The 17822-nt window shown below is 35.1% G+C and overlaps 2 protein-coding genes across 6 annotated transcripts; both read left to right on the top strand.

The window, feature by feature from the left end:
• The first annotated feature begins 1699 nt into the window (after positions 1-1699).
• Positions 1700-8055, top strand: LOC128237382 (death-associated inhibitor of apoptosis 1-like). 4 transcript variants are annotated; one of them, XM_052952867.1, is made up of 10 exons: positions 1707-1975; positions 2065-2183; positions 2367-2418; positions 2630-3099; positions 4561-4704; positions 4916-5109; positions 5460-5547; positions 6858-7079; positions 7303-7451; positions 7636-8055. In XM_052952867.1, exons 5-10 carry the CDS (start codon positions 4596-4598, stop codon positions 7645-7647), a joined length of 774 nt encoding a protein of 257 aa, XP_052808827.1. In that variant the 5' UTR covers positions 1707-1975; positions 2065-2183; positions 2367-2418; positions 2630-3099; positions 4561-4595; the 3' UTR covers positions 7648-8055. The 4 variants fall into 4 exon arrangements, with proteins under 4 accessions (XP_052808828.1, XP_052808827.1, XP_052808826.1 ...); XM_052952866.1 differs by having other exon boundaries at positions 4546-4704; XM_052952868.1 differs by lacking the exon at positions 2367-2418 and having other exon boundaries at positions 1700-1975; positions 4546-4704.
• Positions 8056-8820: 765 nt separating this feature from the next.
• Positions 8821-17291, top strand: LOC128237381 (baculoviral IAP repeat-containing protein 7-like). Of its 2 annotated transcripts, none has more exons than XM_052952864.1 (8): positions 8821-9248; positions 10417-10604; positions 11251-11362; positions 11488-11619; positions 12885-13072; positions 13719-13830; positions 13956-14084; positions 16711-17291. In XM_052952864.1, exons 1-8 carry the CDS (start codon positions 9011-9013, stop codon positions 16914-16916), a joined length of 1305 nt encoding a protein of 434 aa, XP_052808824.1. In that variant the 5' UTR covers positions 8821-9010; the 3' UTR covers positions 16917-17291. The 2 variants fall into 2 exon arrangements, with proteins under 2 accessions (XP_052808824.1, XP_052808825.1); XM_052952865.1 differs by having other exon boundaries at positions 8824-9248; positions 11488-11616.
• Positions 17292-17822: the final 531 nt, after the last annotated feature.

Here is a 17822-nt window from a genome sequence, read left to right as displayed (position 1 = left end):
GCCAGCCTTGTTTGAATTTTGCCACCGCCGAGTGAGCAATCATTCGACATTTTGATTGAGCAATGTTAAATGTTTAGGGATAAAAGTCAGTACAAATGATAAGTTATTAACATTTATTTCATTCAGATTTCGTTGCTCACAAACCTGATAAACTTGGGTAAAGACACTGAAAACCGAAAACCCGACGTGCATATCCACGCGTTCATGTAGAGAAGAATGTTTATTTACTTTTTCAATAGTTCACGATCTATGACGACCCCTTTGGCCATAGCTTGAAGCACGTCCCGTACGATTCGCTCTCGGGCGTTTCGTCCATTTTGGCATTTGGTTTTGGCATTTATCTGGAAATAGAAAACAATTATAAATGAAACGATTTGTATTATGTGTCTCCATATAAAATCCAAAAAGAATTAAATAGGAAATTAGCGGAAAATTAATGTTTTAAGGACTTCTAAAATTCAACAAGATGATTTAGCGTTTTCCTGTGTCTACCCAGCGATTCCACACTGTACCTTTTCTTTTCCTGATGTTCAAATGATGAATTATTCCGCTGGTGTACTGTTTTTTTCAACATTTTTTAAACTTGTAAACATCGATTTGAGTTGTCTTCCCGGTGAATTAGTTTTTGACACGAAATGGTCACACTACATAAACTTTAACTGCCATTGAGAGGTTTCGCTACCAGTACCTGAGGGGCAGTCACGAGGGGAACACTTTAAATACTTAATCAACATAAAAGGGGCAGTTGATAGCGTCGACGGACCACGAGGCTAGGACGTATCAATACTTTGGTCCGACGAAGTGGAGTTAGTAAAGAAATCGTGGTTTTCGTAATTGAGTGAATTGCAGCCTCCCAAGGAAAATGGCATTACGCCTGATTAAAATATCAATGACTGTTAATGTATGCAGATATTTACTTATGATATGTGATAACGTTGGGCAGACAAATTGCCTTACTTTTGGTGCATATAACTGTGGCTTTGATGTCTTTCCGACGTCTTCCTTTCAAGCCAGATTACATCCATATTGAATAAGATAACTTGCGAGTATAATACTTATAAGACTGGTAGTAACAGCATGTGACTTCATTTCAAACGTGTTGCTATGCCACAAGGAACCAAAATTTATTCAATAAACAAACGGCAGGTCCATCACAAGAATTTCTCGTTGTTAGTTGTGCAACAGATTGGAAGTAATCGCACAAAGATCTTTACCAATCTGACATAAGAGTTGGTCTTTTACAAGCGATTACAGACTGTCATATAATAATCATAGTCGCAGACTGTTTTATGCAAATCGTAAGCATAGCGACACCAATATACGATTATGTTAACTTCTTGGACAATCCACCATGGAAGGTGTTTAATTATTTGTGAAAATAAGATAATTCAGGTATCCACGTGCTCTTATTTTTTTATTACCGAAATTGTCGACAAACTTAAATTGTTACGGTTACATACCACTATTATCTAAACGGAGAGCAATCCCAGATTGCCCATAGATACAACCAAATGTTCTTATTGAAATTGAAAGCGACAATATATACGCGTATGCATTTTAGTTTTTGCAGTTTCAGCGAGACCACCGAATGTATAAAGTTCAACAAAAGTAACTTCTCATTTTTTTATGGTGCCAATAAAAAGTCAAAACGTATTCATAAGTTAAATGGTTATCACAAATCTATATAATTTTAAGTTTTATGTATTTAAAACCGTGAGTATGTTTGATTTATGTAGACTAAATTTAGATCTTCTTAATAAAAGGGATCCCGATTACGTGTATACATTTATGTGGATTCTCGGAAGTTAAAGTTTACGTTTCTTACATATTCAAATACTGTGTGAACATTCAAGCATATAAGCATTGCAGAAAAATACCATTATGGATATCTTAAATGATAGACTAGAAACTTTTCAAAATTGGCAGTACAAACCTTCACCTTTAAAGTTGGCTGAAGCTGGTTTCTATTCAACAGGTATGTATCATCAATATGGATTTCGAAAGTTCTTTAAAGGACCGTTCTTTTGAATCTAACTTGAATTCGGTTCATATTTTCTCTTCCAGGTTACCATGACATAGTGATGTGTTTTAGCTGTAGAACATCGCTTCGTTATTTCAAGGAAGACGACGACCCAATGCTGATACATGAAGAAGTGTCAAAGATGTGCCCTTTTCTGACAAATGTAAGCAAGAGTAGAAACAACCCTTTAACAGATTGTTTTCCAATTATAAAGTAAAATTTATATTCAGCAATGCTATCATATGCAATAATTCCTATAACAATAATGATAATAATTAATGCATGTTTACTCCAATTGAACGTTTTTTGTTTTCCAATCTCAGTAACTATTTTGGAACATTTTTAGAGGCCTGGATTTTCAAAACCTGCTGCATTGTCGTCAGATGTTTCAATAAAAGGTTGTTGTTTTTTGGATATGTTAATTTTATAAAGTATTACATAACACATGAAACATCACTGTACCATTGTCACTGATGAAATGGTAGGAAGTAAAATAAAGAGCTGTGTACAACATTTAGTTCGACGTTTATATGATTTATATATTTTCACGAACATATCTGAGTTAAATTTGAATTAGATTGCAAACTTCCGTATCTCCCTGTGCTTCAGCACCAGTGACCTCAGATATGTCAATATCTGAACTAGAGGAGGACAACCGGCGACGACGGGCCATGTTGGAGTGCAGGGTCTGTAGAGAGAGGCCGTCCTGCATGTTGCTGATACCCTGTGGACATAGGGCGATCTGTGGGGAGTGCGCACCAAACACCAGTACGTGCCCAGACTGTGAAAGAGAGGTCACAAAGACAGTGAAGACATACATAGCCTAAATGTTCTATTTAATCGAACATGAACGCTATATATAGTCGTTTGACTCAAATGCTTTTAATAGCAATCCAAGGGATCCCAATAGACCCATGTGTGCAACTGATATAGTTCAGTTATGTATATATATTTAAAAAAGAAACTACTCAATTTCGTGTTGAACATTAGCGAATGTTTTCCATATCTGTGCATATCTAGGATTGAAATGTGTTTGATAAGAATAAATGTGTTCATGTTACAATAGCTTGGATTTGCAGGTAAGAAAATTTGCTAGAGTAGTGTTGGCCATTTAATGACAGTTAATCCTTGTTATCATATCGAATTACTGTATTGATTGTCATGTATTTAATTGACTATTTTAAACAAAATACTGAAGTGAGTTTTAAAGAGGTTGCTGTTGATTTGCGTTATTTTTATTCTTAACCGAAAAACTACCAAATGATATAAATAAAAGAAATAACATGTTTTCACTCTCGTTTTAGGTAGTATAAGTCCTTAATTGTCAGTTAAACCCAATGGTGACGTTGTGAGTTTTGTTTCATTTTACAACAGAGATAAACAAAAATATCTAAAGGGAGCTTCCTAGTGCTAAAATAGGAGTTTAATATTAAGCCTATAAGATTCAATTTGGGTGGGCGTTATACATGTGTCATTTCATGTATAAGAAAAGCAATTTGTCAATAAAGGTAAACATTGTTTCAAAGAAGTTTGTATACTTATATAATCCATAATTCAACAAAAATATATAATTAATCCATCTACAAATCAGTGCATACTTCCTTATGTGAGCTATCCAGATATCCAACGTAAGTGATGGACATGTTTAGTACGATACAAAATGGCGGATTTTCGGGTATTTTTGCATTTTCGAAGGATATGTTGAGCTTGTAAGTAGGTTTATATCAACATGACATTTACATTTGTTACAGCTCGTTCACTAATAACAACATAAACCAGTTTGTTATTCTGATTTTGCGCCTATACAAAAACCTGTGTGTGTGTGTGTGTGTGTGTGTGTGTGCGTGCGTGCGTGCGTGCGTGTGAGTGGGTAGGTGGGTATGTGGGTGTGCGTGTGGGGGGTCGTGGGGGGGTGTAGTCTTGCGCGCGTGCATGCGTGTGTGTGGGCGTTGGCGTGTGTGGGTTTTGGTGTGGGTGTGGGTGCATGCGTGGTAGCGTAAACTAAGTTAATGATTTGTTTTCAAGTGACGTAAGCTGTTAATCAAGCAACTAGTTGACTAATAATCAGACTAAAAATTTTATTTAAGTGAAAATACATAGTTGGATTGAAACATTTTGAGTATTATGTTTTAAATTATGATTAGCCCCTTAAGGTCGCTGCCATGATAAAAAAAAAACCGCTCGCTTTTATTGGTCAGATGCATCCAATTAGTACATTGAAGGGTTAACGACTTTTCGGTTGACTCGTGGTAAATCGATGCAAGCAATTTACTTCATATCATCAGTAAATCATGCGATTGCGAAAACAAATTGTTGTAAAAATTGGTGGTTTTTTAATTTTACATATTTGCAATAAATATGAAACGTGTTGGATGTAAAACTGAATTAAATGGTGTCTATTAAAAGCCATCCAAAGTAAAAGCTTTATTTTGTTTTAGAAATTACTTTTTCCAAGCATCATAATTGTGTGATTTACTAACCAAGTCGTAATTAACCTTTATTTTATCTTGCTCAAATGATTTCAGTTATTTACTTTTAAGAAAAAAGTTGCAAACAGTCTCACAAGAAAGTAGCCATGCAAAACAGACACATTTCTCAAAGAGTACTGTCCATGCAAGATTTTGGAAGGACCAGATATTGGTTCAATGTAACAGAATGGGCAAGATCGGGATTTTTTAAACATGGTAACGTTTATCATTAGACCCTCATATGTTGAACAATAAAGTATTTACTCATTACTTTAAAGTCCCTATTAATAGTGATGTAGCCACGAAACAACGCGCATTTTTTCCTAAAATTTCAAATAACACATAAAAATGTTCAATATATATGTATCGAACCTTTTCTGCAAAATGATAGTATGAAACCGCAATTTATTTTGTGTTAAATAAATAGCTCATGGAGCTCTGCGCTGTTTTTGCTGCAACAACATTATATGTCCAACACCTGGCGATGACCCTTGGATGTCCCACGCTACGTTTGCCAGATTTCCCCACTGCATGAATGTGATTGCTGAAAAGGGAATTGACTTCATAAACCGGGCATACAGCATGGAAAACAATGGGGTTTGGGCGCCAAGTATAGTACAGGTGAAGTAAAAAAGACAGTCGGTGTTTGGGTAGGAAGAAAAACGTTATGACGTTACAATTTCGTACCCAAAAGATTTTGCAAACGAGTCAATGTATATTTATTACTTAACACGTGACCACGTTCAATCCAATAGAAAACGTTAAACCAATATGATTTGATGATAATAAAGGGTATCAGATGTAAAATGTAGATATGGCGGTATTTCGGGTCTGCATATGTTTTCCTCGTCTTGTTTAATTTATTTTATTTTGCAAAATGGTTCTATTTTAAGAACGTGTAAATGCATGGTTGAACAGCGGTATTCTAATGATTCTGCCAAACAGAAGAAGGTTCTGGTTTTATTTTGCAGCGAGGTGCAATTGCAGTGACCGCAAATATACGAGAAAGGAGGTTTGAACCCGGAAGAGAAGTTCAAATATATGAAGACAATCCTCAAGGTGATTCAAATATAGCGTTTACCGTTTTATATAAATACAATTTTAATTAGTTGATTCATAAACATACCGTCATGGATGTAACTACGAAATAGTGATTTGCACGCTCGAATAGATCGAGTCTTTTGGCAAATGAAGATCGTTCGTTAATATTAGTCTTAGTATGTTATATGGGATTGTAGCTGAAGGGGTGTTCACACCCGTAGATTTATTTTGACGAATACTGGAATGAAATACTGAAATACAACTTTTAAATATGTCTGTATAAGTATGTGAACTTAATGTTTAAAATGTTATTGCAATTAAAAGTTAATGGCAATTTGTTAAACAAGAGACGGCTGCTGATATTGAGCTAACGGTGATTTTATATTTGCCCGTTCTTATCACTGTACATAGCTCTACCTCCTTTCTAAAGTTCGTTTTTGAACGGGGGCCCTTCAGGGCCACGTTCATAGTAGGCATATCAGATCGTTACTACAAATGATTACATGGTAAAGCGGTCAAAAATAGTACGCTCTGTCAATGCTTGAATACACATGACATATTTAATTGCTGTTGTGATCTCTCTTGTTCGGTGTTTGTATGGCCCTGATCATTGTACTTGTAAACAGTAGATTGGTTAAATGTATGGCTACTTGTCCCATACGTTTCTTTATTTATTTAGTGTGTGTGTGTCAAATCAGTAACGAAATCAAACATATGATCACATTTAAAGCTGCACTCTCACAGATTGAACGTTTTGAAATTATTTGTTTGTCTTGGAAAGAGCCATTTTTTGCGAAAATCCATGTAATCCAGTGATATAAGAGTACTGACAAAAATAATCGCAGATTCTTATTTTATAGTTCAAAACTTGATGTGTTTTGCATTTTTTTTAAAAAAAACCGTTATTAACGGTTTAAGCCATAAAACATTAGTTTTCGAACGGAAATATGCAAATCTGCGACCATATCTTTTATCAGCAATCTTTTATCATTGTTTTGCAGATATTTACGCAAAACTTTGCTCTTTCCAAGACAAACAAATAAAAAAGTTGTAAAAATGGTATACCTTTGAGAGTGCAGCTTTAAGTATTAGGTTCAAAATGTAATAACAAATTAAAGATCGTTTCTATCTTTTGTCGCGCTAAAATAGAGAAACAGAGCATTTCTGTTATACAATTTGCATAATTGAAGTCTCTAGTAACATTATCAGTAAATTGCCTTTATGTAGTTAAGTGGAAGTAAACAAGTCTTTGTTACAATAATGGTTGAATGTTCACTTGCTAAAAGTACCATTTTACCTGTATAACTAACAATAACTTTGCTCTTTAGGTGTCCAGCGATTCTTAACACCAACCTTGTTATATGACTTGAAGGACACATACAGGGGAAGGATAACGGATTTTCGCACCTTGACCGGGATACAGTACCGGGACCCGATGGAAGCACATTTGTTGTCGGCTGAAGCCAGAAACCACACGTTTGGGAACATTCAAGGAGATATCGAAATGCCAACTTCGCAAAATATGGCCGAAGCTGGATTCATTTACATAGGTTAAGTACAACTTGTTTACAAGGAGTTTATTTTTAATAGAAATGGGACCCAGTTTCTTTGGTTAAGATATCGTTTAAATTGGATTAAAAGAAGCAACCGCCTGAAATTTTACTTTATTTTATTGCATTTAATTGAAATACCATGTTTCCTTTGATATTGATATATTCGCAATCGCCCATATCATAGTAAGTGTATACAATGAGTTTACATACCTACTTGAAGGAGGAAGGATTTGCCGGTGTTACTATTGTGGCATTGCTATCTCTGACTGGTATGTCAATGACGACCCTTGGGAAAGACACGCTCGCTTTAACAATGGGTGTTACCACGTTATATTATCAAAGGGGGAGAACTACATTCGAGATGTGTTTGTGAGTTTCTTGTATTACTTTCACTTCTTTCGTGCAAAACATATGGTTAGTCCCACTTAAACATGAAAGAATCAGTGTTTGATAATGTCGAAAATATTAAAGCAATTAAATATGTCATTGCTTAGCACATGTTCATTTCGATTTCAGTATCTAACAATAGTGAAGGCTATAACTTCTTTTATAGGCAAACGGTTGAAGGTTAAATCCCAAGCAGGGGTGACATTAAACCCGGAAACAGCATGCCAAGAGTTGGGTCTGTTCGATAAGATGGGAGGAGAGGACACATCAAGACGTGTGTTATTACCGTTTTGTTGTCAACATTTAAAACATAATACGTTAGTTAACCTAAGATGGATGACAGTTCAGTTGAAACTTTTGTTCACATGTATTGGGGACATGCGAGTTGTTGATGCTTACTTATCAGAATAATTATGTAGTGACTTTTTTCAAGTGTATATTTTGCATTATTTTGTTACTCTATCGAAGAGATATGTCGTATTATTGTTCTTATCACGTTTTGAATTTTAAATGCGTTTCACGCAATTGAAATGTTAATGTAAAACCTTTGTTTATTTATATCAAGTGATTGTCAGAATAAAATGGATTGAGCATATAATGTATCAGGGTGTCGCTGAGGAAAAGTCCATGTTTGCGCTACCAAAATCCCCTGATTCCAGTGATAAAAAAGCCGGCGTGGTACAGCAACGTTATCATACAATGTGCAAGTGTCTTGTTCCCTACATAGCCTGCCATCTAATACATCAAATAAAACAAAGTTTCCGTGCTTTAAAAAAACTAAACATCATGGCGCATAAACGGTTGACCTGTAACCCTGACCGACATTTTAATTCGAGACATATTTCATAAGCAAGACATAATTAACTGAATTGGCCGATGAAGCATTTAATATCTAAAGCATATGATTGTCATTCTCAAACAATTATTTTATCTGCATAATATGTAAAAAGACATCTAGGCCTTACAGAATTAAATAGAATGTCTGTTTAAGAATAAGGCCAATATTATTCGTAATCCAAATTTAAACCTTCCAAATGCATGTGTCATCGAGTTGAGTGATTTTACTTATAACTAGCTGCATAATAATTACTTCCATGAAAACATTATTTTCATGAAAATTGTTTAATTCGCGAAAACGAGGACAAACGCTTACTATCATTGCACTTTCGTGATTGTTTTACTCATTCCTTTTATCCACTGAGAACGTCTTGTCTCGTGGTGTTTATATTTGCACAGAAGCAATACAGAGGTTTGCGATAAGTGTTTGCAGAAATATGGCAAAATAATTAGGCCAAATTAGGTTGGATTTCCATCAAAACGTTATAAATATATGTCATTGCATTGCACTCTGCAGAAAAAAAGATATATCGTATACGAGCTCAGGTTTAACATTTGTATCGACAAGATTTCAAAATTGTAACAATGGGACTACTTTAAATCACCGGCCATACGGCACATGTTTGCATTGATAAGCTGTAACTATACCCGTGAAGAGTATGCGCAATTTAGCTTACCAACGATCATTGATAACAAAAGTTTAAATGTGCAAACATATGGCAGCCAGAAACAGTTGTTCTGATGTAGTTTCTACGAAACAGGAGAAGGAGGGTTCCAAACCCACACCGCTTGCTTTGGGAATAAGTACCCTGAAACCGAAATACCCGCAGTATGCACTGGCGTCGCGAAGAACTGCGTCTTTCACGGCCGCTTCAACGCCTTGGCCAGCTGATGCACATGTCAAAGTGGAAGATCTGGTGGATGCAGGCTTAGTTTATACAGGTAATAAAAAAATGAAAATTCAATTTTTGTAAATTTATATTATGTAGAACGTTTAATGGATTTTGTTGATAGGCGTGTCGATCAGATAGATGTAAAGTCTTTTTTGCAAAATGCTCTTTGGCTTATGTATTAATATTTCAACCATTTTACCTAAGATGTTTTATACTAGGTGTATCATCTCAACAAAAGGGATCATTGGCGGTATAGCTTCTATTAGTGGACTATAACCTATTTTATTTTATTGTCTATCAGTTTTATCGTTCCTGTTATTAAACTTCCGTATTTCTAGTGTGTTTCCATTTAAAGTTCAAGGACGTTTAACTATGATACTGGGTAAACATGAAGTATTACCTGTTTCTATAATTATCTACCAAAACAATTTACTACCATACTTAGTTCAAGGACATAACTTATCAATATGAGTACAAATAAACTAAAACATTACCTGTTTCTATATTTACCAATCAAAACGATGTTGCCGTCTACACAAGATGTATATTTATTTATTTAATTTATTTTTTTAAATACTTATCTACAGCTGTAAAGGAACATTTGATTAAAATTATTTGAATTAAAAATATAAATATACAGCATTTATTTTATTAAAACCGAAATGCATGTTCATTTCATTTTTTTAAATTAAAGATAAGCTGCAACTGACTAAAGTCTAATAGTACTAAATGGTACATTTCGACCAGAATTTAAAGCGTGACTATCGAACAATAGTAAAATCATACATATCGAACAGAGGTATAAACATACATATCGAACAGTATTTAATTCATTCATTTCGAACAGTAGTAAACTCATTTATATCGAACAAAAGTAAACTCATATATGTATCGAACAGTTACTAAAAAGGTCATGGAAAACAAGTCATCGTTAAGAAAGTATAATAAGTGTCATATGCATTTTATTATTAATCATTACTCTAAATTTAATATGAAGATCTTTTTATTTTCATTTGTACTGCAGTCCGTTAGAAGTTGCATTCATTGCAGATATGGAATATTATTTGTCCTGCAGTGAAGCAGCGTTTCGTTCGTCCTTATGCTAAGAAGGAACAGTCTTGCTCTCATTTCAGTGGACTTACTCTGTCGGTTTTATGTTCCTGTGTTTGTTCTTTCATTCAGTGAATCATTTTGCATTACTTTTCTTCCATTTCCAGGTGTACAGGACAGTGTTCGCTGCTACCACTGCGGTGGAGGGCTCCGAAACTGGGAACCCGGGGACGACCCAATGGTTGAGCACGCCAAATGGTACCCGGCCTGTCATCATGTACTCATTACAAAGGGGAAAATGTTTTTCAGGAAAGTGGAGGACGGAGATAATCCAGAGGATGACACGCCTTCAATGGTACATACAATCAAGCATGTTTCTTACGAAACCAAACTGGTATCGTTTTTGGCTGTTCAGTGATCCAATAGCATTAAGTCAATTTGCTGGATAACGTTTGGTTGTTCAATGTTCCAATAGCATTAAGCCAATTTGCTGGATAACGTTTGGCTGTTCAATGATCCAATAGCATAAAACCCAATTTACTGGATAACGTTTGGCTGCTCAATGATACAATAGCATTTAGCGATTTTTGCTGGATAACGTTTGGCTATTCAATGATCCAATAGAATTAAGCCAACTTGCTGGATAACGTTTGACTGTTCAATGATCCAATAGCATTAAGCCAACTTGTTGGATAACGTTTGGCTGTTCAATAATACAATAGCATTTAGCCAATTTGCTGGATAACCTTTGGTTGTTCATTGATCCAAAAGCATTTAGCCAATTCGCTGGATAACGTTTGACTGTTCAATGTTTCAATAGTATTCAGCCAATTTGCTTGATAACGTTTGGCTGGTCAATGATCCAATAGCATTTAGCCAGTTTACTGCATAACGTTTGGCTGGTCAATGCTAAAAATAACATAAGCAAGGTCACCAAACCACAGCAAACTGGGCTCACGTTTGGCTGTTCAACGGTCTGATTTATGTAGTTTCAATTGCAGACAGAAGATGTCAGAAGTGATTCTTTGAATTCTGCAGTGCAAGCTGTAATAGAAAATGGATATCCAAAAGAAGATGCCATGAGAGCCATTTCTGTGATTCGAATTAAGAATGGTAAACTTTTATTCCATGCGTTGGGATTGTTATAAAATTGTAAACACGTCTGATCCTGAGGTTAAAGGTTTGTTCTGGTTCAGAACAGAGTCTGCTATTTGTTCAGCATGTTTTGTCTCCAACAGGCCCACACGCGAAGATAACAGCTGCTGATATTGCATCTATATTGCTGGAAGCGGAAGACGACCCCAATTTCTTTTTAAGTTTCGGTGTAGACAATTCTGAACACGGTTGCTCCACTGAAGAAGATGAAGGTAGTATGTAAAGCAAATGCTTTTTGAAACTATTCCTGATAAAATCTTCTTTGATAAAATTAGCTCAACTTTTAATTTTCGCTTATATGTTGCAAAGTGTGTTAGTTCTAATCCTGAAAAAAAAATGTTCTTCAAAACTAAATTGAACTTTTCAAACATTTTATTGTATTGCCTTCCTCACCCACTTTTTCATGCAGGATAACCTTAAACCACTTCACATATTAAATAACTTATTAAATCACATTTATTCGTAATGATCACATATTTCACTTTAATAAATAATAGGTATCATCATCTGAACCTATTGGTAATGTCCTAAAAAGATAAAATATCATTAAGACATTATCTAATCCGTATGCGATAACAGCGAAGACTTTCATTGATGAAATTAGACGTAGGTCGATCTGACGTCATTTTGAACCTCGCATGTCCGCAGAAAAGCGTGTACTCATGTTGACAGATTAAAGGCACATACTCAGTCACACTGAACTACTGCACTTTTTGGTAACAATAACGTTGACATCTTCTCAAATCCCGCGGTACATGTTCAAGTAGTTGATTTGTATTAAGAATTACCCTTCTTAACTTATAATTTATATGTTGCATAAATCACATGCCGAAACCGTTTGCACCTTTTTCCTTAATATCTGTCATTCAACAACTTCATGTTTCTGAGGTAGTTGCTTAATTAGCAATAACATTATTGTTTATTATAATATATATTTTCAGACGTTGCACTTGATTTACAATAACACTTTATATAATAATTTCTTTATTAAATGCCTTCTTTAATTTTATCATTCGCAAAATACAGTGTATATTCACGTAAAACCTGATAAAGTGTCCCAAATATCTATATATCAGAGGCAACGCTTATCTCAGATGTTCTTGTTGTGTTACTCAACTTTCCCCCTACATATTTTCTTCCATTTTGCATTCTTTTCCCTATGTTCCATGGTACTGGTCAGTTAGAATGCAGATATCCATCATTCATTGAGTTGTTTGATCTCAGTTTAACATAATTTTAAATGTCTACTGAAATATGCCCATATCGAATGAGGTATTATACTGTTATCAAGGTTAAGCAAAAGATGTTAAAGCTTATCTTATCTTATCTGTCCTGCAGTTAAGCAGCGTTTCGTTCGTCCTTGTGCTAAGAAGGAACAGTCTTGCTCTCATTTCAGTGGACTTACTCTGTCGGTTTTATGTTCCGGTGTTTGTTCTTTCATTCAGTGAATCATTTTGTATTGCTTTTTTTCCATTTCCAGGTGTACAGGACAGTGTTCGCTGCTACCACTGCGGCGGAGGGCTCCGAAACTGGGAACCCGGGGACGACCCAATGGTTGAGCACGCCAAATGGTACCCGGCCTGTCATCATGTACTCATTACAAAGGGGAAAATGTTTTTCAGGAAAGTGGAGGACGGAGATAATCCAGAGGATGACACGCCTTCAATGGTACATACAATCAAGCATGTTTCTTACGAAACCAAACTGGTATCGTTTTTGGCTGTTCAGTGATCCAATAGCATTAAGTCAATTTGCTGGATAACGTTTGGTTGTTCAATGTTCCAATAGCATTAAGCCAATTTGCTGGATAACGTTTGGCTGTTCAATGATCCAATAGCATAAAACCCAATTTACTGGATAACGTTTGGCTGCTCAATGATACAATAGCATTTAGCGATTTTTGCTGGATAACGTTTGGCTATTCAATGATCCAATAGAATTAAGCCAACTTGCTGGATAACGTTTGACTGTTCAATGATCCAATAGCATTAAGCCAACTTGTTGGATAACGTTTGGCTGTTCAATAATACAATAGCATTTAGCCAATTTGCTGGATAACCTTTGGTTGTTCATTGATCCAAAAGCATTTAGCCAATTCGCTGGATAACGTTTGACTGTTCAATGTTTCAATAGTATTCAGCCAATTTGCTTGATAACGTTTGGCTGGTCAATGATCCAATAGCATTTAGCCAGTTTACTGCATAACGTTTGGCTGGTCAATGCTAAAAATAACATAAGCAAGGTCACCAAACCACAGCAAACTGGGCTCACGTTTGGCTGTTCAACGGTCTGATTTATGTAGTTTCAATTGCAGACAGAAGATGTCAGAAGTGATTCTTTGAATTCTGCAGTGCAAGCTGTAATAGAAAATGGATATCCAAAAGAAGATGCCATGAGAGCCATTTCTGTGATTCGAATTAAGAATGGTAAACTTTTATTCCATGCGTTGGGATTATTATAAAATTGTAAACACGTCTGATCCTGAGGTTAAAGGTTTGTTCTGGTTCAGAACAGAGTCTGCTATTTGTTCAGCATGTTTTGTCTCCAACAGGCCCACACGCGAAGATAACAGCTGCTGATATTGCATCTATATTGCTGGAAGCGGAAGACGACCCCAATTTCTTTTTAAGTTTCGGTGTAGACAATTCTGAACACGGTTGCTCCACTGAAGAAGATGAAGGTAGTATGTAAAGCAAATGCTTTTTGAAACTATTCCTGATAAAATCTTCTTTGATAAAATTAGCTCAACTTTTAATTTTCGCTTATATGTTGCAAAGTGTGTTAGTTCTAATCCTGAAAAAAAAATGTTCTTCAAAACTAAATTGAACTTTTCAAACATTTTATTGTATTGCCTTCCTCACCCACTTTTTCATGCAGGATAACCTTAAACCACTTCACATATTAAATAACTTATTAAATCACATTTATTCGTAATGATCACATATTTCACTTTAATAAATAATAGGTATCATCATCTGAACCTATTGGTAATGTCCTAAAAAGATTAAATATCATTAAGACATTATCTAATCCGCATGCAATAACAGCAACGCCATTCATTGATGAAATTAGACGTAGGTCGATCTGACGTCATTTTGAACCTCGCATGTCCGCAGAAAAGCGTGTACTCATGTTGACAGATTAAAGGCACATACTCAGTCACACTGAACTACTGCACTATTTGGTAACAATAACGTTGACATCGTCTCAAATTCCGCGGCACATGTTCAATAAGTTGATTTGTATTAAGAATAACCCTTTCTTTACGTATAATTTATATGTTACATGAATCACACGCCGAAACCGTTTGCACCTTTTCCCTTAATATCTGTCATTCAACAACTTCAAGTTTCTGAGGTAGCTGCTTAATTAGTAATTATATTATTGTTTATTATAATATATATTTTCAGACGTTGCACTTGATTTACAATAACACTTTATAAAATAATTTCTTGATTATAATGCCTTCTTTAATTTTATCATTCGCAAAATACAGTGAATATTCACGTAAAAACCTGATAAAGTGTCCCAAATATCTATATATCAGAGGCAACGCTTATCTCAGATGTTCTTGTTGTGTTACTCAACTTTCCCCCTACATATTTTCTTCCATTTTTCATTCTTTTTCCTATTTTCCATGAAACTGGTCAGTTAGAATGCAGATATCCATCATTCATTGAGCTGTTTGATCTCAGTTTAACATAATTTTAAATGTCTACTGAAATATGCCCATATCGAATGAGGTATTATACTGCTATCAAGGTCAAGCAAAATATGTTAAACCTTAAACTTATTTTTAATTTATTTGTTGGTTTTCAGTGCGTTTTATCCTTCCGATCATTTCCAATTATGAAACCTTTTCTGCCGTTGATGGTAGCTTGAGTATAATACACAACAATGCGCAATTGTTTTACGGCAAAAAAGACAGTGTATGCTGACTAACATAACTTTTATATCTAAGCCTTTACTGAAGCATTTAATCTCCCGATATTCCCTGCCTTTTATACCTCCCCCTCGAGGAGACAGATCTACTGACTGTCTTGAAAGTGTCTAATTCTCCATTAAATCTGACATATTTGTATAAAAGCGACGTGATATTTAAGTGAATACTGTAGGAAGTATTTGGTGCGAATAACACATCTAAACGCCTTCTGTTGATACTTTTTACAGACCTCCTAATTTCACTTCATATGAACTTAAAACCATAACAATCTCTATACCACTGGCGGTTGATACCGGCATAAAAGATAGGGTCATTATATGAGACTTTAGCCTTGATTTGAATAAATTATTATCTAAACAAAAGATTGAGTCAACAATTCAATATGTCACAAGTCATCTGTGACCCTACTCATTTTACCGAAACCTCAGAACATCTTCTCGACTTTATTGTAGTTTCATCATCAGATATTGTTTCAAAAGATGGTAATCGGAAACTTTTTTGTATCAGTTAGTTCGTTATCACTTCCCTATTAACTGAATTTTGAAATTTAACAAAACAGCCATATCAAAATCTAAACGAAAAGCTTTCACAAAGGGACTATATCAAACTCCGATCGGTTAGTCATCTTTTGAGTGGAATTCATTTCATCACAAACATTTCAATATTTAAGCTTAACATTTTTCTTATCAACTTATGACATTTTGTGGAATATGTATATTGTCAAAGTTCAATACAATTTTTCTCTCAGAGCCTCTTTTGTTTTATTATGAAATCCGTTAACTACCTCGTCAGAGACGAAGAGCATAAGCAAGAGCCAGACGCTCGAACTATGAACAATACTGGCAAACCTGATGGACGCAACGCCATTATACTATAAGAACTGCTAAGCATAAAGATTAATTCTTTAGATAAAAATAGTAGTCTCACTTCGGTATCCAACCAGATCCCCCTCTCATCTACGATGGCATCGTCTACGAATCGAACATTGACAAGGCAAATATTTTGAATAATTTCTTCCAATCACAGAGCCTTCTTACTGTCAAGATGTTCATGGACTCAATATAGGTTCTGAAAACTTGCCTTACAACAGGACCGGTCTCTGTTAAAAACTTTGTTATAAGGGAGATTGATTTTGGGAAATCACAATCTTAGTATTGACCATTTTTAGTCTGTTTTTTGTTTGTGTCGTAACCTTGGTGTCAGCATCATCATTGTGAAAGCATTAATATTTGCCACAACTGTAAAACCTTCCAAGATATCTGTATTGAACTTGCCAGAGACAATATACTTTATGATGGCTACGTTTTTCATTTGTAAACAATTCTTATTGTAATAATATGTATATGATTTGAATTTTTCCAAGGTATAAATGAGAGAGAAACCATGGAAGAGGAGAACCAGAAACTGAAAAGATTGATTATATGTCAGATCTGTTTGCACAATGAACATGACACTGTTTTTCGGCCATGTGGTCATCTGGTTGTATGCAAAGACTGCGCATCCGTTCTGAACACGTGCAATAGTTGTGGGAAAAGTATCGAGGACAAGATCCAAATTAAGCGGTCTTAAGCAACTTTTTTACGAACTTTATTGAGATTAATCATCCTATCATTTGTTGTTGTTTTTACTGAAGAGTATTATGATTCTGTGTTTCAAATGTAAAATATTGTTACACAGGGATGTATGTATATTTTTGTTCAAGAGATTATAGTCAATGTGGAAGGAAATGCATTCCTTCCTGAGTCTGTTATGCCAGGGCCATATTTATTATTTTATTTATTTATTCGGTCAAAACAGAGGTTTTTTACAACAATGTTGTCACGAACTGTCACTAGAGTCACATTGACCGTATGCATAATTTTTACTCTTACTTTTGTTTTGTTTTACAGTATTATTTACATTTGAATTTAATTTATGAACTTGAATTCTTGAATAGAGTGTATAAAAGTGCAAACATCTCGGTTTTTCTTCACACCCAACCTCCCTGCCGTTGCCTTGTGACGAACCTGAGACTTCTTGTTACCGCCTGTGCGGCTTACTACCACTGGTTGAATAAGACGGTTCGGTTTCACTTGTTAATTCATATTTTTATTAGTAGTTGGTGAACGTTGTTGTAACCGCAATGGCAAAGTCAGTAGAAATATACCATAGGGCTTAAACCGGTTTATGAGCACTTGCCTAATACGGGCTTGACGTCCATCACAACTGGACATTAAGTCCTTAAATGGTTTATATGATAAAGGGGCTTTTTTCCCTATTTTTGGTTCAACTCATCGGAACCAGAAAAATCATTCATTTCGCATATATGTCGCGTGCAGGCAAATAAACAAATTGTACGTATTCTGAGCGGGGTCTAACCTCCGTAAAGCAATTAAAATCAATACGAAAATACCTAAGAGCATGTACATTTTAAGATAGTTACTTGTTTTGGTCGGGCGTTAATAAAAATTCAAAACTTGATCGATATGTATGTTG

The sequence above is a fragment of the Mya arenaria genome, chromosome 6 (genome assembly GCF_026914265.1).
Source record: "Mya arenaria isolate MELC-2E11 chromosome 6, ASM2691426v1".
NCBI classification, from domain to species: domain Eukaryota; kingdom Metazoa; phylum Mollusca; class Bivalvia; order Myida; family Myidae; genus Mya; species Mya arenaria.
The sequence above is the reverse complement of the archived record's forward strand: the minus strand, read 5'-3'. Positions and strand labels throughout refer to the sequence as shown.